This window comes from Leptopilina boulardi, unplaced genomic scaffold, assembly GCF_019393585.1.
Source record: "Leptopilina boulardi isolate dan_hultmark-lab unplaced genomic scaffold, ZJU_Lbou_2.1 LbouV2_193, whole genome shotgun sequence".
NCBI classification, from domain to species: domain Eukaryota; kingdom Metazoa; phylum Arthropoda; class Insecta; order Hymenoptera; family Figitidae; genus Leptopilina; species Leptopilina boulardi.
Genome location: NW_026137744.1, coordinates 2,025,764 through 2,048,748, shown reverse-complemented (window position 1 = coordinate 2,048,748; position 22,985 = coordinate 2,025,764). Strand labels below are relative to the sequence as shown.

Genomic DNA, 22,985 nt, shown 5'->3' with positions numbered 1-22,985 from the left:
TTTCAAGTTAAATTTCCATTCAGAAAATGTGAAAAATAACCGTAAAAATAAATCGAATTCTAAAATCCTTTTTTACTTTTGCCCTTATCTTTGAATCTGCAAAAAGAAAAATTAAAATACTATTAAAATACAGCATCGGAAAAGTATACAAAATCTGGTTCTTGGTTCTGAAGTAGACCAAAATTTTGTCGACCTTTGTTCTTTTTAATATTATACTTATAGTTATAAAATTTTTTTTCGTTACCCACATGTATGGTCGCATAATATACAATGAAAATTTTAAGTATACAATAAATAAATAAACAAACGAAAATCAGAAAATACAGTTTCATTACAAAAAATTAATTTACTGTTAAGACAAAGGAAAAGTGTATTTATAATGAATATAATTAATCGAAATGTAAACGTATAGGGAAAAACGTAATCAAATCGTTTATTCATAATGTCAGACACGCAGCCAACTTGTATACGCGGAAAGGGGAAAGATCATTCTAGACATATGACATTTTTGATAAGAATCAAATCTTATTCTAACGAAATCGAATATTTTTGTTGTATTTCATTATTATTTCGAATATACATATATGTATATATATATATATATATATATATTTATCAATGTACAATTGGTCGTCGCTTAGGGTTGTCGCACATATAGTTTTGAAAATACAAAAACTGGTTTCTGGGCACGGTTTATTCTCGTGTGAATGTTGTGTGCCCCCATTGGCATTCCTCGTGCATCTTGCGCGCGTCCAAGGACTCACGTTCAAAATGCCATTAGATCTTCACAAAACTTAAAGATAACCAATATTTATGTCCTCTTCACCCAACTTGGCCATAAAATCAATGAGGAATTACATCGATCTTTGACCAATGATCTTTTAATCATTATATATTACATTGCAACTCCAAATAGTATAATATGCATCTTTTTTCTAAATCTGCACATTCATTATTAGGTATACATATCTGTTTTGTATACATTTTTTCAAACCAAAGAAAAAGGGGCAAAGTACCATTTTTTCAGTAATTCTTTTAATATATACACATTGTTCTTACTTTATTTTTCTATATATAATATTCGCATTATTTCCTAATGAAGAAAATTGCATATATAATGTTTATATGCTTGTTTATATTTTGTAACCATAAAGGCGTCAGTTTCACTTATTTTTATACCCCTTTAGTCAACATTTTTTTTTCATTCTTTGGACACTCTCGCTTTCGTGACAGAGTATAAGTTATGTTACTTCCTTTTTTTTTCGCATCTTGCGGTCCAACCGAATTATCTTCATGCGATACGCTTTCGGTTGTTTACGAAAACTTGAATATATTTATATATATATATATATACATTTTATATTCAAATTATAAACTATCATTATTATTAAAAAAAAAAACAATTTCGATTTAATTGTTATTAAATTTTTTTAATTTATAAAAATTGTATTAAGAATATTATTTTGAAAAAAGTAATTATATTTATGTATAATATTTATATTTAATATTTTCATTTATATTTTCAAATTTATAACTATATAATATGTTATGTACAATAATAGATAAATAATTTCTGGAGCTTTTAATATATATTATATTTTATAGCTTGCAGGACGTTAAATTTTGCAGAGATGAGAATTTTCTTATAATATTTCTGTCAAGTAAAATAATATTTATAACACGAAGCTTTTGCGAAGTGCTGCAAAATGAAATTCAATTTAATTTCACATATCAGGAACTATAATGTTCCTTCCAATGACAATGTGAGATAAATTAAATTTTATTTGAAACGCAAGACCATAACAATTTTTATGTTATTATGTTTTAGTTTGCATTTTAATAAAATCAAATTCAATTTTTTATTTTTATTCTTCGCTTAACGGATCTTATTTTTTGTATCTTTTCTAACTTCCTGTACTTTTTTCTACTCCTACTTTTGTTTCCACGCTTCTTCTTCTTCTTCTACTACTTCTATTTTAAATTCAAAATCTACATTTTCTTCTACCTCAACTTTTTCTTAGAATCGATTTCGGTAAAGTTCACAACATTGTAATCAACAATTTCAAAGAAAAGACATTTTTTCATGCAAATTATTATTAGTTTTTCATTGAAAAACGATTTTTCCAATGCTTCTTGATTATAACAATTAAGTATATTAAAAGTAAAAATTGTGCAGGTATATCATTTTCTGCTTGACAATTTTTTTTTTTTTTTTTTTTTTTGTTTCAATCTTTATAGCCACAAACGTTGTGAACTTCACCGATGTCTTTTGCTTAATATGAAAAATTTAGTTTTGTCAACAAAAATATTTTTTAATAACAAAAAAATCATTTCGAATCTAATAACATTTAAAATCCACCAAATAAAATTGATTCAAAGAAAAAGAAGAAAAGTGAAGAAACCAAATTTTTATCGAAAACAAAAAGATGACTTGTACAAAATATTTCTTCAATTTCTCTAAAACGTTATCAAACGTTTTATAAATATATAATAAATAGAAAACTCATATAAAGCTTAAAGCCTTATTGTTTCTTTTCTAAAAGAAAGAAAATGCTACATCCTTGAAATAAATAACTATATTATAAATATCCTTAGACACACAAATCCTCTCAAGTTGATCCTCATCATCAAAATCTCAATTTCCTCAAGAGAACTCCATTAAAATTATATTCTTGGACCATTTCCAACATTCTATATTTTCAAATCCATCAATTTTTCATCATACAAAACTTCTTTTTAAAAAAAAAATAACCATCAATCTTCATGTGTTGAGTTCCAATTGAAACGGAAGATATATTCAATCAAAGAACAAAGACTCATTGAAAATGAAAATGACACGAAACAAAAATTTGGATCTCAAATTATATGTATATAGTGAAAAGAAGAGTGTGATGAAGCTTTCTAATTTCCTATTGCGGGACTTTTTGGTATATGGTTATAACTTTCCCATATGATTTTCAGTTTTTTTTTTCTTCTTTTTTTTTTTTTTTTTTTTTAATGAAGATCTTTATTCTTTAGATATGTATTATTTATAATATATTACTCGAGATAGGTGTCAGCACCATCCGGAAGGTGAAAGTCTTCCACAAGGAATCGGTCGAAGGAGTGGTGGTGCACATATAGAGGGGCGAGAGGGCGCGGCTTGTCCAGACGCAATCTGTCCCGCCGACGACGATCATGTCGCCGAAGTTGATATTTCTCTTTGGATTCATCTGTCTACTTGCCGGTAAGTACAAAAATATCTTGACTTACCGCGTGAATCGTTCGAAAGTTGAATCCACTCACATCGCTCTCCTTTTGACCTTTGACCCCTCTCCACACTTTGATTGCGCTACCACCACCTTTACGAACCCCCCGCGAACCATCCACTGTTTACAATCATGATCCTTTGATATTGAATAGTGATCTTTTTATGCGGATTTTCAAATATTACTTTTTTTTTATAATCTTCAAACTATTTTTTTTATTGAATTAAAAAAAAATATTTTTTCTTATTTTTCATTTGTTAAATTAATTTTGTTTTTCAATAATAATCTTCTGATTCTTAATATTGATTTAAAATCAAAACCTGTATTTATTTGGTTTTTTTTTTTTTTTTTGAAAATTTCATTTGTTTTGCAATAATTTTTTATCTTTTGATAATTTATTGATTTTCGATTTTTTGATGATTCGATGTGATCCTCAATTGGAATTTTTTATAATGAGATCTCTTCATTTTGATTTTTTTGCTTCTTAATATAAAGAAAACAAAATTTATTTTATTTAAATAATTCGATTACTTGACTATTATATCAAATAAATATTTATTTATGAATAATTATTATTTGAATCATTTAAATAATATTTGTTTCAAATGCAGAAATTATTGGTTCAAATACAGTTTATTTAATTTAAATAAACATTATTTGGTTCAAGTAAATATTTGATAATAGTCAAGTAATCGATAATTTGAATGAAATTTTTTTTTGAATATAACGTTAAAGTTACAATTTGTATATATATAAAACAGTATATAATAATTTAGATAATATTAAATTTAACATTAATCTGAAGTATAATATGAATTACGTTGTAAAGTATTAAAAACAGTAATAACTTGTCATATAAAAAAAGAATAAACATTTATCATAAATGATATTGAAAAATTATATATCTTTTCATAAACAGTCTCGATATACTCAATATTTTCTTCACAATTGTTAAATTTAATCGACAATAGTCAAGATCACTTCTTTGTGATATAAATTTTGTTTATATAATTATATGAAGAAGATGGATTTTCTTTTACATATATTTGACTACTTTTTTAGTTTATCATCCTTCCTTATTAAAATAAAAGAAGAAATTCTCTTAAAATCATAAAAATTCTTCAAAATTTGTGAATTTTATCTTAAATGAAATTATAATTCTATATACCAACATGTTCATTATTCATTTTTCTCTTTAAAAAATTTAGACTGTTGCTCGAGAAATTAATTCCGTGTTTAAAAAAATAAAAAATAAGGATAAAATTTTAATTATAGGTCAAGGTTTGAGAACACTATTTTATAAGTATATTCAACAAAAAGTATAATAAATCTTTTCCAATTCAGGTTCAATTATTCGGATATTGTTTTTCATCTTCAAAATAAACGATGATAGAAATTCATCATCAATGAATAATCATTGTTATTTGTTATAAAGTCAAACTATATTTGCAGTTTCCATTGTTGGTTCATTTGAAATTTTGTTAATTGTTCTTTTCAATTTTAATAATTATTTATTCGATTTAATTAATTATTAGGATTGATTATTAAGATTTATTACTAATTAGGACTAATTGTTTATTATAATGATCAATTTATTATTAGAATAAATTAATTATTGCAATTAATTAATAATTAGAATTACTTTATAATTATGATTAATTAATTATTAGAAATATTTAATTATTACGATTAATTCAATATTGAAATCAATTAGGATTCAATCATTATTAAGATTACTTAATGTTTGCGTTTATTATTTATTTATTTATTATTGGATTTAATTAATAATTGGGATTAAATTATTATTAAGATTAATTAATGTTTGTCCTTAATAAATCATTAGGATTATTTAATATTTGTCATTAATTAATTATTACAGAATTAATAAATAATTACAATTCATTTATTTTTCGGATTAATTAATTATTTATTGATAATTAAAATATCCGTTTATAGTTATTTTTATTATTACTTATAAATCGTTTAATGATAATATTGACTAATATGTCTTAAATTGATTGAGTTTTCAACTGTTTATTTTTTTTCATCTTCATTGATCTCTTGAAGTTAAAATTCTAAATTCTTCTTCTTCTTCTTGACTTAATAATTCTTTGAAATTAACTGATTTTTTTATCTTTTTCTTTTCCATATTTTTTTCTCCTGTATAAAATTTCTAAAATTATTCATTTTTTTTTTTTTTTAATGAAGTTTTTCTAATGTTTTTTGGAGTGTTTTCTTTATCATGTTCTAATTTTTTTCTTCTTCCTCTTTTTATTATTTTTCTTTGCCTTTGTTGAATTTCTTAATTGATCCTTTCGTGTTATAAGCTAATCAAAATTTTCAATATTTCATTGAATCATTTCAAGGTTGATTAAGAACATTGTTTTGCAAAATTAAATTATATTTTATTTAAAACTACTTTTCTTGTGGATTGGAAATTTTCTTCATACAATTAATATTCTATTTTTTCTTTTTATCCTTCTTGTTCTTGTTTTTCTTCTTCTTCTTCTTTGAAAAAATTCTTCATCTAGAAGTATCACTTTCGTTCTAGGGTATTGAAACTACAATATGACTGTTATCAGATTGCAATCCTGACTCCTTAGCAAAAATATAAGATAACTACGAGCGGCGCGCGCGCGTTATAATCGCGGAATTCATCATTCACCGATTTCCGCGTGAATGGAAAAAATCTCGCGAGACAAAGAATGATTAAAAATAAATATCAATTTATTTATATTATATATTTACTAAAATAGGAATTACCTTTTTCGAGGATAGCAAGATGGAAAGACCGAGAGAGAACCTACTTTAGAGAACCACTGTTGCTTTCCCCCCTGTTGCCCTGACATTTCCAAGACTTTCTACTTCTATGGGAGTTCGGTGACCTCCGCGTTCCTCTCTTACGTCTTATTTGCAAATCTATGCATATTTCTTATTTTTCAATGCTATCCTCTCGCTTATAAACATTTGTCAAATCATATTATTCTTTTCCTTGTGAAAAAAATCCTTGAATTCACTATATGTATATATATAGGTCATCAAAACCTCTTGCACTTTCTCAACTTTATACTTTATGATTATTATTTGTATACGAGTTTCAAGTATCACTATCTATATTGTTAAAAAAAATATGATCAAAAAATTTTTAATGTTCATGCGAACGAAAAAAAAAGTTTCTATAATAAAAAATTTTCAATCACGTCCCAAAATATATAACAAAATCCATTAAAATAGTCGCTAATTTAATTTCTGAAGTAGTATTTCTAAAATTCAAAATGGAGGATCCAATATGGCGGACTTGAGGGATTTATAATTGATTTAAAAAACTTTCCCCGTACTCTCTAAAATTTTAATTAGTTAAAAATAATTAATTTAATAGTAGAAAGTCAGTTACTGATTCAAATAACAATATTTCTACTAATCAATTAGTTAAAAATTATCTATTAGTTAAATTCACTTTTAGGTTATGACAAAATAACTAAAATTTCTGATAACCAATGTCCACCATTTTGAATTTTTGAAAATCTTTCAATAAAATTGACATCACCCACACAAGAAACATTTAAATTAAGTGAAACCATTCAAAAATAGTTTCGACACTTCTTTTTGTTATGTTCTCCATTTTCAATTTGTTTCTATATAATTTTTTGATTTTTCATTTTCTTACTTTTATTGTTTCTATTTTACTGCAATATTTCAATTTTTCTTCTATTTCTTCATTTTAAAAATTAATCATTGATAAAAAAACCAAAACAATAAATAATATAAATTATTAAATTATTCCATAATTATTAAATAATAATTTATTAATTAACTTTTTTTCAATTGAGTCGGTTTTATACATAAAACAATTTTTAAATTTTACGTAGGGCATGAAGAATCCCTTTGTTTTTATTTTAAAAAAAATTTCGGAATAATTTAATATATATAATTAATTATCCTATTTAGGTAAATAATTAAATATTGATTATTATTGTAGATTCTAATGAAATTTTTATTAAATTTTTAGTGACAGTAAGGGCTCAGGATGATGATGGGGGCGAAGGTGGAGAAGCATCAGCAGAAGAACTTTGTCATGACAGGCCAGGGGATGAATACTTTCGGCTAAGCACAGATGGAGATTGTCGAGATGTTGTGAGGTAAGTTTGAATAAATTTTATAGTGTACTATATATAAACTGAAATATCACTCAAGCCTGACTTGCATATATTGTGTCCCAAATTGCCTTAAAAGTAGACTTCAATTTCTCCTACAAAGTGAAAGAAAATATATGTATATTAGAACTATATTAGCTAATCTAAACTGTTTAACTTTCATTAGAGATTTTGAAATCTCAAACTTAGATCGTTTTTTTTTTTTTTTTTATTACTTTCTTATCTTTTTTAGTGTTTCATATTTAAGTTTCCTTCTTTCATTCTTTTTTATCTTCCTCTTCTTATCCTTTTTATTTTCTTAAAATTCTTTGTTGTATTTTTTTTATTTAAATTTTATTATAATTAAATTTCAGTCATAAAATTAATTTCTATTTAAATATATCCTTTTTCTTTATTTTATTCCAGTCTTTTGCGATATTTTTTAACATATTATATATATATATATTTATTTAATAAACGAATTTTAATTTAAAAAGAATATTTTGGCTCCTTCTTAAGGACATGTGAATATTTTTAAGGGCATAAAAAAATATATTCTTATAATTTAAGAAATTTATTGTTATTTAAAGAATGTTATATTTTAAACTATAAGAATAATTTTAATAAATAACAATAAATTTAATTATTTAATTTTTTTATTAAATAGAAGCCAATGTATTCTAAATTAAGAAATTTTTCAGTCTTTAGATTTTTTTTTTTTTTGAAAATTGATAAAATTTTATTCTCATTTAGAAAAGAAGGGAAAAAAAAATTAAATTTGATTCATGGAATTGCAATCAGAGTTCTTAAATTTAAAAAAATCTCGTAACACTTGGATGTAAGCATTTTCCATTTAACCGAAGTCACGTGAAATTATAATTTCACCGTATAGTTTATATAGTTTGAAAGCGGTAATCCTTACATAAAGTAATAACTATAGGCGAAATTCAGTTGATATAATCGAACTCTATTATAAAATTACTAAAACTCTCTTAACTGGTTTTACGCGCATACATTTTTCATATAGTTTTCTGTTTTCAAGATTTCCTTTCAAATTTTGGTTTTAAAACAATTCCTTTAAAGAAAATATTCGCCCAATTAATTAAAATTTATAATTATTTCAGGTTTTTAATATATGTAATTCAAATTTTATTATAATATCAATGACAAAATAGTGACACGTATTTTTAGAAAACCAGTCTCAGTCTTTCCTTTTAATTTTTCTTTATCAAAATTCATACGTCTTTTATTATTTTTTTGCCTTATTTTAATATTAATTTGACTTCAAAAAAAAAAAAAAAACGAAAAAAAAAAACGAAAAATGAGATTAATTTCTTTAAAATTTATTTATAAAACTAAATATAATTTATTTGAGTTAAATAAACATAATATTTATCTCGAAGCTAAATAACTATTTACAGTGTATTTTATATATTTATACACTGAAAGAAAATTCATACTACTAAGTATTAAACTCATATTAGAGTTTAATATAAATGTTACAATTTAGGGAAAAAGTGCACCTATACTGATTACTATTACAGTTTTTATGAAAATATATAATGAATTTAAGAGTAACTATTATTTTAAGAAATAAAAATTAGTATATTTATTTTAAAAATTAGTATTTTCTTTATGAATTCACAGAATACGAAATATTATAATAAATAATTTCACAAAATAGTAAGAAAAATAACATATATCCGTATACTTATTTCACATTTTGTAAAACTTTATATTAAAAGTCACGGATTTTCCCGAGAGACTACGAATTTAACCGAAGTTCTGTCTGTTTGCGGCTTCGTGTCCTACTCGAACTTCTACGACTTGATCCGATTTGATCCGATTTTCGAAAGTGTTGTTAACCAGCAGAACGTACCTATCAACTGTCAACACACGTGTTTCAAATGTTTATAGTGCCACAGAAAACATTTATAATTATTAAATTTATTATTATTTTTATTAATTATTATTTTTTGATGTCATCTTTACAATTATTTGATTTTTATTTGCAATAAAAATTTTTATAACAATCATAATTTTTAATCTGAAAAAAAAGAAAAATCTATATAAACAATTAATAATAAAAATGAACCCAGCGTAACCTCTATAAAATTACACCATTGGCACTAGTAAACTATTTTTTATTATTAAGTTATTATAAGTAAACTTCTTTCTCGCAAGTGGTAAAAATATTCAGTAGTTAGTATATAAGAAAACGATATATGCCGACCCCCAGCGAAATTTATCGTTATGCGTATAGAATTGTAAGTGTAGGTTTCGTTGCGATCGTGTAATGTCTATGTATAAGCGAAATGAACGTGCGTGTTCATTAGTATGTGTGTTAACCTGTATCGTAAGTGTGAATGTGTTGTTCCTAGTCTCACTCCTCTTCCTCCCGAGAATTAACGGAAACGTCCGAGTTTCCACTTTTTTTCCCTTTTCTTCCGACATTCTGAATTTTTCGTATAAAGTTTTACAAATATTAGAACGCTACATTCCATATAATGCAACAACTCTATGAGAATTTAATATAATATTTTCAAATATTGGTAATCTTTTTACGTTTTTTCTACAATAATTATTAATATTTGAAAAAAGATTTTAAGCTGGAACTTTAATATAAAGTATATTGAATTTTAATAAAAAGTACACTTTTCCCTAAATTCTAAAAGAATATATTAAAATGTAATACGCATTTTGTTATTTTTTCCTATGAAATTTCTTTCAGTGTATATTTACTATTTATATTTTGTTTTGTACAAATAAAATTTTTATTGGAACTAAATAAATTTTATTTGAAATATATATTTATTTTAAGACATATATATGATTAAGTGAATCTAACGGCAGTTGACATGAAAAATATGATAATAACGGTAAAAAGATGTAATCATTAAAGAAAGAAAAAAGAAAAAAAAACACATGAGGAAAAGTAATCAGGATGCAATTCTTTTAGAATATAAGGATATTTAGGTTCAAGGCGATCGACTTTTAGAACAAAGTCGAGATCGATGTTAGATGAGTCTCCCCAATGACTCAGGTACAAGGTCTCTCAATAGACTTTTAAAATAAAATAACAATGTAATAAAAAAAAAAAAAAAAAACCTTCAATGAAATTAAAATGAAAATTTAAGAGAACACGAGAAAGTATACAAAAATGTTAATAACGAGATAAAAACACTTTAAAAAAAATTAACATATGAAATTTAGTATTATAAATTATTATTAAATAAATGTAAAAAATAACTTCTCTTTTGAAACATTTTTTTAAATAGTATTTAGAAAGAATAGCAATTTAGAATTATCTTTAAATAAAAATAGAATAAAAATTTAGAAATATTATCTTATTTTATGAGAGGAAAAATAAATTGAGGTTCAGAATCTTAATTAGAAAAAAGCAGTAAAAAGTTTATCTTCTCTTTTGTATAGATTTTCAATTTTGTTCTCTGAAAATAACGCTTCCATTTCTATATACCGGATATAGCGTCAAGAAACGGATATGATACGCTTTGCATATATATATATATATATATATATATATATATATATATATATATATATATATATATATATATATATATTACTGATATTTATTTAAATAACAAAATCAAATATTATTTTCTTCATTCTTTTAAATTTCAAAGAATTTATTTCAAAATTTTCAAAATATTTTTCATTATCTTTTTTCATTTTTCTATTTTATCTTCACCTTCAATTTTATTTCCATTTTATCTTTGTATTATTTCAATTTTTATTTCTTTTTACTATCTGTTTTTAATTTTCCTAAATCGTAAAAATCATTTTTAAAAAATCCATTAAAAAATTGAATGTATATTTCTGACTGTGGGATACTTTGTAAAAAAATTTTAATTTTTTATCGACATTAAAAAAACAAACAAAATTTCCTTGTTTTAACTAATTCGAAGGTAACTTGATACAATAAAAATAACTTTTGAAACTCGTCTAGAGCCCTTGATTTCAATAAAAATGTAATTTTCTGTGAGATGAAGTCATCAGTCAAGAAGAAAATATATCGACTCGGTTCAAAATCTAAAACCAATACGTTTCCAATTTCCTAAATGTGCTTCCAATATCTTAGGGATGCTTTGATCATTTTCATTCCTCTTTCTATATGTTTATATATAAACAGGGTGTTCAAAATGTAAAGAGGATTGATTTAATTCAGAAAATAATTTTAAAATTATTCCACAAATTATATATAATTTGTTATAACTATCAGAGAAGAAATATATTTATTTTATTTCAAATAAATTTTATTTAACGCCAATTAATATTTCATTTGCCCAAATAATAAAATTTTTATATAAAATTTTTATTCAAAAAATAATAATGAATCCGATTAAATGGAAATTTAGCTAAATAAAAATTTAGTCAAATGAAAATTGAAACAAATAGAAATTTCATTATAATTATAGCAAGATTTAGATTTAATCGAGGTTTTATCGTATTCAAAATTTTTTTTTTACTTTTTAAAATTTATATATTATTTATTACTTCAAGAACTCTGATTTTTTCGTTATTTTCTTTATTTATAATAAAATAATTTTTCAAATAATAGAAAAAAAAATGATTAAATTTCCATGAACTAAATTTATAATTTTCTATTTCCAAACTGAAAAAAAATATGATAATATATTAATTATTATATGAATGAAAGGTGAAATTTACCATATAATAAACGAAATAGTAAAGGTAAGAGTTATGGACTTTAGGTGCGACAAAGCATCTGAGATTGGAATAACGAGGCTGGCCACAGTGAAGTGTCCAACTGGTCTTGCTTTTGATATTGACAGGCAGACTTGTGACTGGAAGACCAACGTCAAGAACTGCGATCAACTTGAAAGTAAGAAGAATTATCATTATTTTGTTAATTAAGCTCCTGCCTTTTCCCCCTTCAGGTGTACAAAATCCGGCCTGAAGCCAATCACGTGTCCCAGTGGATTGGCCTTTGATTTGGACAAACAAACCTGCGACTGGAAGGGCAAGGTCACCAACTGTGACAAGCTCGAGAGTAAGTGACGCACGCGGGGGAACAAAAAAAAAAACCGGCCCTCGTTCTTCAGGTCCTCTTTTATTCGTCTTTTATAGACTCTATTTTTAAAAATGACTTCCCAATCACTTCCGAATTTTACCCTTCGTCCTTTTTTTTTTTTACAAACATCAACATAACAAAGTTTTCATTATTTTATGAAAAATAATTTCTCACTTTTTCTTTACAATAATTTACTATTATTAATAATATAATAATAATAATATTAATAGTGATAATAAATAAAATTTTATTATATTTTATAAAAAATTTGAGTATTAAATTGAAGTAAAAGACACTATTTAATGAAATTAAAAAAATAATAAAAAAAAAAAATTCGAATCATAAACCTCATTATTGTCCAGAGAAAAGTACTTTATTTTTGTGCTATTCTTGGAAATGTAATCAATTTGTGCTTTATTAAAAAAAAAAAATGAAGTCTCCGATGGAGTATTGATTATTTTAATAATAATAATAATATATTTAAAGGGGATAGAAAGAAAAATTAATTGAAAAAAAAAGACGAATTCGTGAATTGGAAATGTCATTTAAATAATAGAAACTGAAAGAAAAGAAAGAAAGAGAGAGGATCGGAAAATTCGGTCCGAAAATTTTATAGACTCGCGCCGTAGCACGCACATAAACGATACCCGACTAACTTCACAGACATCCTAAAAAGGATACGCGTTGGCGACGAGGAAATTAAAAATGCAAATTTAATCCTCGACACTTCGCGATCCTTTTGTAAAATTTCTAAATGGCTTTCCACCAAGGTACTATAAGTTCTATTTTGGCTTTGAGGAAAACAAAAACTCACACAACTAACTAATTAATAATGCACTTTATGCTTCTCCTCGGGTTGGCTTTTTTTTAAATTTCTTATACGAGAATGTTTTTTAGACTAACTGTATATATATATATATATATATATATATATATATATACTCGATTTTCTAAACTAATTCACAAAATTTTCTATATACAAACTAATTTGATAAGTTAAAATTTACTATTTTTAAAATAATGTTTCTGGCATAAAAGAAATAAATTTATTTTTATTTTTAAATCTTATTTTTAAAAATTATTTAATTATTAAAAATAAATATCAATTTTTATTATTAATAAATAATAATGTATAAATAACTATTTTTTATTTCTTTTTTCAATGAAAATTATATATTTTTTATTTATATAATTGAAATTTATATTATAGCTATAATTAAAAAAAAAAAAAAAAAAAATGTTAAAAATGTTGCAATAAAACTAATAATTTTCATAATTTTTCATATTTTTTTCTTTTATAGAAACTTTATGATTTTTAAATGAATATCACTGGGTGATGGGAAAAAATTACTATATATAGTTTTATCACTATTTTACAATATTATATTTGACTTTTTTCTGGACTTGGCAAAAATTACACATTGTTAATTAACTTCTATTCATTTTCACTTGTTTACTCTGTATATACTTTTACATTATCGTTATATATATATCTTTATTGTAAACTTGCGTGAAAGTGAGTCTGGTTGCCTATAATCCGGCTATAAATTTTTATATATGTACATACAGTAATACTTTTTAGAATCTTCTAAATTTTCTATCATCACACAATTATTCCACCAATAATTATGTAATTTTTAAACTCGCAGTATTTTATAAAATTGCCAAAAAAACAGAATAAATTTTCTTCTCCTTAATTTTCAAAAAAAAAAAAAAAATCTCACTCTATATAACGTATCAACCAAAAATCTCTTTGTATCACTCTTTTCATCATATTATAAAAAAGTGGTTTTTTTTTTCTTGCCTCCTTTTTTTTTGCACTTTTTCCTTGAGTAGGATTCTTCTTCAGTGAGATTGAATTGTAAAGTAAGAGAGGCCTTGTGAAAAAGGCACTCTAGTTTTATACCTTTTTGTACTTGATTTCGAATTCAACAGAGTGTAGACCTTTTTCAAGAGTGGATAACTCGTTTCTCGCATCTGCAGTTTCGCTTGGACGATTCGTCCTGGTTGCTCACTGACTCGCTCATATATACACTCATTCCATCATAAAAATTATTTTCCTCGTTTATACGGTCATTCAGTCCGGTCTTGTAACAGGAGAAATACTTTCTGATGTTTGTAATGTATATATTTAAAAGTAAAACTACTTTCGCTTGCTCTTCATCCTTGTATATGCCTTTCGCGCAAAGATGATAACGAGAAGATCCCGGAGGCAATGACATCACTCACACAAGTGCATTTTACAAAAAAAAAATAAAAAAAAAAAAGAAAAATAAAATTCAATATTCCACATCATTATGAAATCAGATATAATCCAAATTCCACATTTCATTTCACTTTTGCGCTTTCTCTGTAACTTACATAAAGCCTTTTCACCATTTAAAAAATTCCACAATTCAATGTTATAATTTTCAAAAAAATTTTTCTTAAAATATAATTTGCCAAATATCTATTTAAATGTAAAATTATTTTTATTCAATCAAATTTTCACATATAATTATTGAATTTTTATTTAAATGAAATTTTATTTAAAACAGAATTTTTAACTGCGAATTTTTGTATGGTTAAAATTTTTATTTCATATAAAATTTTAATTTAACGAACCATTCATTTACCAGCACTTTTTATTTAATAAAAGGATTTTGTTGAATTTTTAAATGACACAATTTATATTTCATCAAATTTTATTTTACTGCGTTCACACTGAAAAAAAAAATTCATTTGATTCAAATAATTGTTTACTTAACTATTAGCAAATAAATATTTACATGAACAAAATAATTTTTATTTGTGTTAAATAAATTGTATTTGAATCAATTAATTGATTCAAATAATAATTATTTGATAATAATCAAGTAACCGATTATTTAGAAATAAATTTTTTTTTCAGTGTGTTTTCGGACAAATAAAAGTTCTATATAATAAATGAAAATTCGATGTTTAAAATTCTTGCAATGTTTATTGATAAAAAAAAAATGATAAAAAACTATTTTTTAGATTACACATTTTATAATTTTCCATTTTAAAAAAATAATTTGTTTTCTAATCATTGATGATAAATGTTGTGGATTTTATTCTTTTAAGTGATTTGAATAAGTAGAAATTGGGTTAAATAAACATTTCATTAAATATAGAAATTCTATTCATTATGGAAATTTTGTTAAATATATAATAATAATAATAATTATCGTTTAACAATATTTAGTCAGAATTTTCAATTACATTATAATTTCATAAAAAATTTATTTAATTAATAAAAATCGATAGAAAAAATTTGATTTAATTTGTCAAATTTTTTTATAGTGAAAAATATACTTATATACAAATAAAAAGGGTTATTTTATTATACATATATGTCACATGCTTTTTTATTGATTGAATCAAAGCAGCAAAAAAAAGGCAAGGTTTCTGATTCAGTCACATATATATGCTTTCTCATGTATCGCAATATCTTTATTCAATACATATATATATATTATATGTGTGTGTCTACTATTTTCTACCTCCTCGGATTGCAATAATGCAACGAAACTATATAAACCAGTCTTACTTCTCTGGCAAATCTAAAAAATTTATATATGCCTCTCGTATCCGCTCTTATATTTACTTACATTTGCCTCGTTTCATTTCTTCTTTTTCTGACCATAGGCGCTAAGAAAAATTGTAAAAAAAACCAATACAACTACTGTCTGACTTATGCAAGCTCAATCCAATATATACCTTTTATTTCCTTTACACATATATACTTTCATACTAAATTTTTCTATATTCACAAATTTGGAACGCAAGAATATTCCCTTCATTAGACTTGACTGAATTGTTGTAGTCTCAAATTAAAAATTATCGAATTTACATTTAGTAAAATTTAAAAAAAAAAGATTTTATAATGAGCCTAATTTTAATAATTAAAAATTTTTATTTAACAAAATTCTGATTTTGTAGAATTTTTATTTAACTGAACTTAGATAAAGCAGATTTTCTAATATATCGAATTTTCAAATAACATTTTCCATTTAACAAAATTGATATCTAGAAAAATTTTCTTAAAAAAGAATTTTTATTTATCAGAATTGATCATTTTTGGCGAATTTCTATTTATCCGAATATTCACTTAGAAAGTATTCTAATTAACAGAATTTTCAATTAAAATAATTTCTATATAACAAAATTCTTATTTAACAAAAGTTTTATTCAAAAAATTCCTATAAAATCTAATTTTTATTTATACAATTGTCATTTAACAGAAATTCTTCTTAGCTAAATTTCTGTTAAATGACAATTCTATTAAATAAAAATTAAATAAAAAAGAAATTTTATTTAATAAAAGTTTTGTTAAATATATAAATTTTGTTATATAGAAATTCTTTTAATTGGGAATTCTGTTAATTAAAATACTTTTAAGTTAATATTCAGATAAATAGAAATTCGACAAAAATGATCAATTCTAATAAATAAAAATTCTTTTTTATGAAAATTTTTCTACATATCAATTTTGTTTAATAGAAATTGTGTTATTTGAAAATCTGCTTTATCTATATAAGTTCATTTAAATAGAAATTCTATACAAAATCAGAATTTTGTTAAATAGAAATTTTTCATTATTAAAATTGGACTCATTATAAAATCTCTTTTTTAAAATTCTACTTAATGTAAATTCGATAATTTTTAATTTGACACCACAAAAATTCCATAAAGTCTAATGAAGGGAATATTCATGCGTACCACAAATTTATTTCCTTTTTAATTGACTCAAAAATTAATAAAAAAAATTATTGTTTTATTAATAAAATTGAGCAAAACATATTTTGACAAGATTTTAATTAATTAATTTTTCATTATCAAACAAAAAATCAAACGGGCTTTGTTTTATTGGTTTTTGCATTTTTTTTTTTCAAGTGCTTTAAATGTTATACTTTATAAAGTGAAATTCTGAATGATTTGTGTTCACTAAACGCGTGCAACGCCGTGAGACAATAAAGTACCCAGATAGGCGTCACAAAAAAAAATAATAATAATAATAATAATAATAAAACATACTCAAAATCAAAATTAAAGACGACACGATTTCAGACTTTTGGTATAGAATTTTGACAGACAGTAGATTGATCAAAAATTTTTTAGCATGGGCAAAAGTTACATGGATTCGGGCCTTGGATATATATATATATACGCAATGAACGTCTCAAGATGTTCCTGTAAAAAGCTTGTAAATTTCTTACCTATAGCCAATATATTATGTAATTCACAAATTTGAGAATGTATCTTTTCTTTTATGTCGTCGAAAATTGCAATCGATTCAATTATAATTGAGAAATGAATTTTATGTTTTTTATAAAAAATATATAATATATTTTTTCATATTCAATATTTAATTTAATATTAATTCTAATGTAATATTTATTATTTACTTTAAAATAATATTCACAATTTATTTTAATTATTTAATATTAATTCTAATTAATATTCATTTCTAGTTGTAATGTATTTTCAAAAATGTACTTGAAATATTATTTTCCAAAAGAAATGATACATTTCCATTATAAGTGACTCCTACTTATCTAATCTCCATCTTTTAATGATTTAATATCAATTTTTAATGTTGATCGCTTTTTGGGAATTTCATTTTCAATTTTAAAATCATTCTCCAAAAAAGTAGAAGTTAATTAAAAAAATATGTAAACTAAAATATGAATTTGAATTTACGATTTATAAAAATAAATTTAAAATGAATTTTTCAAAAAAAAAAAAAAAAAAAAAAAATGTTTAATAAACAAAACTTTTTATAATTACAAAATTCTCGGTAATATAAAAGTTTTAAATTAGAAAATTTTTTGCTTTTTTTGTATATTCGAACAATTTTTTTTAAAAAGTGGATATAAGATAAATGATATGAGAGTGTTGAATATATATATAATAAAAATTATTAGTAAGAAAATGTGTAAAAATTAATAATCAATTTTTTCAGAGCCTAGAAAAGTTCTACCAAAATTCAAAACAGACGAGCCTGTTTGTCCTGATGGAAAATTATCCTGCGGCAATGGTGAATGTGTCGATAAAGAATTATTCTGTAATGGAAAACCCGATTGCAAAGATGAATCAGACGAAAATGCCTGCAGTGCGTATTTTTCATTTCTATAGAAGAAAAAAAAAAAAATCCCTATTTAATTCGATTCTAATTAATAAAAGTTTAAATTTTGAATAGAAATTTTTTACATAAAATAAAAAGCGAAATAAAGAAAGACAATAACAACAATAGACTGTAAAAGTTGAAATAAAATGCAAAAAAAAATATAGATATAAAAATAACAATGCTTTTTAAAAAACATAAAATAATTTCAATAGACAATAGAAAGTTGAAATATTGATTTAAAATAACAAAGCTTCAAAAAGTTGTTCAAAATAATTGCAAAAATACTACAAGAAAATAAAATTAGTTTTAAAAAAATTTGGAAAATATTATATACAAAAGAAAAATTAAAAACATAAATTCTAAAACTGGTTTTTTTCCACAATACTAAAAAAAAAAAATTCCTTTCAGCTGTGGAAACTGATCCAAACAGAGCCCCCGATTGTGATCCAACACAATGTATTTTGCCGGATTGTTATTGTTCAGCAGACGGAACACGAATTCCTGGGAATATTGAACCATCTCAAGTGCCACAAATGATAACAATTACATTTAACGGAGCAGTAAATGTGGATAACATTGACTTGTATGAGGAGATATTCAATGGACAACGAGCAAATCCAAATGGTTGTCAAATTCGTGGCACTTTCTTTGTTTCTCACAAATATACAAATTATTCAGCCGTACAAGATCTTCATCGTAAAGGACATGAAATTTCTGTTTTTTCATTAACACACAAAGATGATCCACAATATTGGAGTCATGGAAGTTATGACGATTGGCTCGCAGAAATGGCTGGAGCCAGATTAATTGTTGAACGTTTCGCCAATATTACCGATGGATCCATTGTTGGTTAGTATGAACCATTTTTTATTTAATTTTTTTTTTTTTAAATTCAAATAAAAAATAATATTGCGAATTTATCAAATTTTGTTGCGAAAATAAAGTTTGCAAATTATTGTCGAACAAGTACAGAAAGGAATACTTTTCCTACTATGAGTTTGAAATTTGCTGCGCGAACATGAAAATCAATCAAACTTATTGAAAAAAAAAATCTTTTATTCATATATACGAGATGCACACGATAATTTATGTATTTAGAAAAATACTATAATTTTAATTATCTTTAGTTATAGGGTAAAATAAAAATTAAAATAAAATAATCTTTACCTTTAATGCTAAATATTGAGCTTTCAACGACAGGCATGTTGAGGTTATGTTGTCCGATTGCGAATTTAGAAATTGTTGTAACACTTATATGACAATCATTATCACTTGTTTGATTCATTTCATTAATCCTGTATAATAATTCAGAAACTTTAAAATTTTAAATGATATTCAAACACAAAATAGAGCAAGACAATTTTGTCAACTATTTGCAAACTGTCTTTAAAACTAAATAAAATATAGTAAAACTTTTATAAAATTGCGCTAGATGGAGCGACACGGCAAAGCCTTGATTTGAGTGCAAAAATAAAATAAAATATAGTGTACATGCAAGTGAAAATAAAGATTTAATTTTTTTTTCTTTATAGGATTGAGAGCACCTTACCTGAGGGTGGGAGGTAACAAGCAATTTGAAATGATGGCTGATCAACTTTTCGTCTATGACGCTTCCATAACAGCTTCACTTGGTCGTGTGCCCATTTGGCCGTATACACTTTACTTCCGTATGCCTCATAAATGTAACGGAAACAGCGGAAACTGTCCCTCGAGATCACATCCGGTGTGGGAAATGGTTATGAATGAATTGGATCGACGTGACGATCCAACATTCGATGAATCCCTCCCTGGTTGTCATATGGTGGATTCTTGTTCCAACATTCAAACTGGAGAACAATTTGCAAGACTGCTTAGACATAATGCCTTCCGTCATATTAATTCAAATAGAGCACCATTGGGATTCCATTTCCATGCTTCCTGGCTCAAGAGCAAAAAGGAATTCAAGGAGGAACTCATTAAATTCATCGAAGAAATGTTGGGCAGAAATGATGTCTATTTCGTCACCATGGTCCAGGTAATATATATTTATAAATTTTCAAAATCTGCTAAAATAATCTCAAAATACAAAATTAAAACAATATTATTAAAAATAGATTTTTTTCTAGTGAAGGTAAATTTTAATATTTCTCTTGTTTTAGGAATTAATTATTTCGGAATGAAAATTTTTTTAGAAATAAATTTTCTAGAATTAATTAATTTTTTTGTAATGAGAATCTTTTAGATTGAGAAATTAATTTTCTATAGAATTTTAAGTTTTTTTTTTTAATCTCAATAAAATAGAAAAGTTAATTTTCAAAAAAATACCTCAGAGATAGCAGTGGTATATATTCTCTAAAATTCCAATTATTTTACGAATTTACATTTTTGAAAGACAAGTATGTAAATTTGTCGACTCATTAACATGAAATTTACAGAATTTAATTGCGTCCATTTAATGGCTTTTTAGAGTATTTTTATTTCAAAATCTAAATTTGAAGAAAATGAAATTAAAAATTTTTCTTTCACATATTTTTCATTCTAAATAAAAAAAGTAGAATAATAATTATATAATAATAATTATTATTCTAATAATTATAGTAAATAATAATAAAAAAAAAGGAAATAAATTCGGCTAAAAAAAGGAAATATTTTTGCAGGTGATAAAATGGATGCAGACGCCGACGGAATTATCGGCAATTCGTGATTTCCAAGAATGGAAAGAAACTTGTGATGAAAAGGGACAACCGTACTGTTCCCTGCCAAATGCATGCCCCTTAACAACTAGAGAATTACCTGGTGAGACCCTTCGTCTTTTCACCTGTATGGAGTGTCCCAATAACTATCCCTGGCTGCTGGATCCAACCGGCGATGGTTTCTCCGTGAAGAAATGAGTTTGGAGGCAATAGACTACGATCGATCGATCGTGCAAAAGCCTTTTTTTCTCTTTCACATTTTCAAGCACACAGCCTCAGCGTCAGTGATGTCCTTACTAAATATTAAACTCGAATAATAAATTTGTTTTTATTTTCCTCCAGAGAGGCACATGGAAACTTTGAAATAGATTCCATTTTTTTTTTTTCTAATTTTATCATTCGAAACGAAAATAAATTTAGCAATAAAAAAGTAAAACTCATCAGAAAAAAAATTCCTAGTTACAGAAACTAATTTTTAATTACATTCATGTTTTTTTTTTCTTTTAATTTAGTTTCCGTTATTAAAGTGGAAATTTTTCCATCACCGAAGTAATATGAAAAAGAAATTAAATTTAAAAACTTTTTTTGATTTTATTTTCGAAAAATATTTGATGTTAAGGACAATATTTCCGAAAAATAAGGAAAAATAAAATTTGCCTCAAAAAAAAAAAAAAAAATTGTAAATCGCTATATTATAACGACTTTACAAGATTTCAATCTAGTTTTTTTTATATATATACATACAATAATTAGTACCGAAAAAAAGTGAATTTTGTATTTTTGATAAAATCACACACAAACATTTTGTGCATATTCCAAATATGAACTTTAAAAAATTTTCTTATGAAAATATTATTTTTCGAGAAATCTCAAAGACTCGTTTTCCTCCTGAAGAACTAAATAATAATTTGTTTTGAAAATAGAAATGAAAAAAAAAATCCGATAGTTATTAAACAAACTATTGAGATTATCGAAGTTTTTTTTAATATTCATGAAATAAAAAGAGACAATGTTTTTTTTTTTTTAAGTCGCAGGAGGATATTATAATGTTAAGTTGATATGTTAGTATATCTTGTGTGAGTGAATGAATGAAGTTAAGATACAATGTCCTAAGATGTGTTGAATTTTTTAAATCCGGACAAAATGAAAATAAACAAGATATTTATTTATCACGATGCATTTTTATAATAATCCATTGATCACATTCCTATTCCTAAGAATTTTTTGTGTTGGAAATTAGAAAATTTTCTAATTATATTTCATTTTTTTCGTATAATAAATATTCTGCTATAACAAAAATTGATTAATATTGAAAGTTTTATCATTATTGACAAAAAAATCGAAAAAGTAAAAAAGTCGAATTTTAGAAAATATTAGATAATTCAAAAAAAAAAAAAAAAGAAAAATAAATAAAAAAAACACGAGAATTTTAGAAATTTTCAAAATAAAAAGATAATTTGAAGGAGATATGTAATTTTGGTCAGTTTTTAAAAAATAAATTTTAGAAATTTCCAAAAAGAAGAATTTGAGGAAATAGAAATAAGGAAATAGAACAAGAAAATCAAATTTTTTTTTTTTGGTATTTTTATTAAGTCCTGCGAGTATATACAAAGGATAGAGAACTAAATAACTAATACATATTATAACTAAATAAACAAAGGTTGTTATAATTGTAGTAACGTGAGTTAATATTATAATTAATTTAAATAACGTAATATTGATAACTATAAGACCCGCGATGCGCTG

At 24.1% G+C, this 22,985-nt stretch overlaps 1 protein-coding gene across 2 annotated transcripts; it reads left to right on the top strand.

Moving 5' to 3' along the window:
- Positions 1-3,088: 3,088 nt before the first annotated feature.
- LOC127277970 (chitin deacetylase 1) lies at positions 3,089-22,408 on the top strand. Of its 2 annotated transcripts, none has more exons than XM_051299440.1 (7): positions 3,089-3,226; positions 7,258-7,387; positions 12,304-12,416; positions 18,403-18,552; positions 18,976-19,416; positions 20,100-20,581; positions 21,204-22,408. In XM_051299440.1, the coding sequence occupies exons 1-7, from the start codon at positions 3,178-3,180 to the stop codon at positions 21,435-21,437; spliced, it is 1,599 nt and encodes a 532-aa protein (XP_051155397.1). In that variant the 5' UTR covers positions 3,089-3,177; the 3' UTR covers positions 21,438-22,408. The 2 variants fall into 2 exon arrangements, with proteins under 2 accessions (XP_051155397.1, XP_051155396.1); XM_051299439.1 differs by lacking the exon at positions 12,304-12,416 and adding an exon at positions 12,118-12,248.
- The last annotated feature ends 577 nt before the right edge of the window (positions 22,409-22,985 follow it).

What these genes read in the sequence shown, in the direction of transcription:
- LOC127277970 (XM_051299439.1), top strand. Translation starts at nt 3,178, where the DNA reads ATGTCGCCGAAGTTGATATTTCTCTTTGGATTCATCTGTCTACTTGCC. An exon ending in ATTCATCTGTCTACTTGCCG is followed by an intron (nt 3,227 to 7,257) that starts GTAAGTACAAAA and finishes TTAAATTTTTAG; the next exon opens with TGACAGTAAGGGCTCAGGAT. An exon ending in TACCGATGGATCCATTGTTG is followed by an intron (nt 19,417 to 20,099) that starts GTTAGTATGAAC and finishes TTTTCTTTATAG; the next exon opens with GATTGAGAGCACCTTACCTG.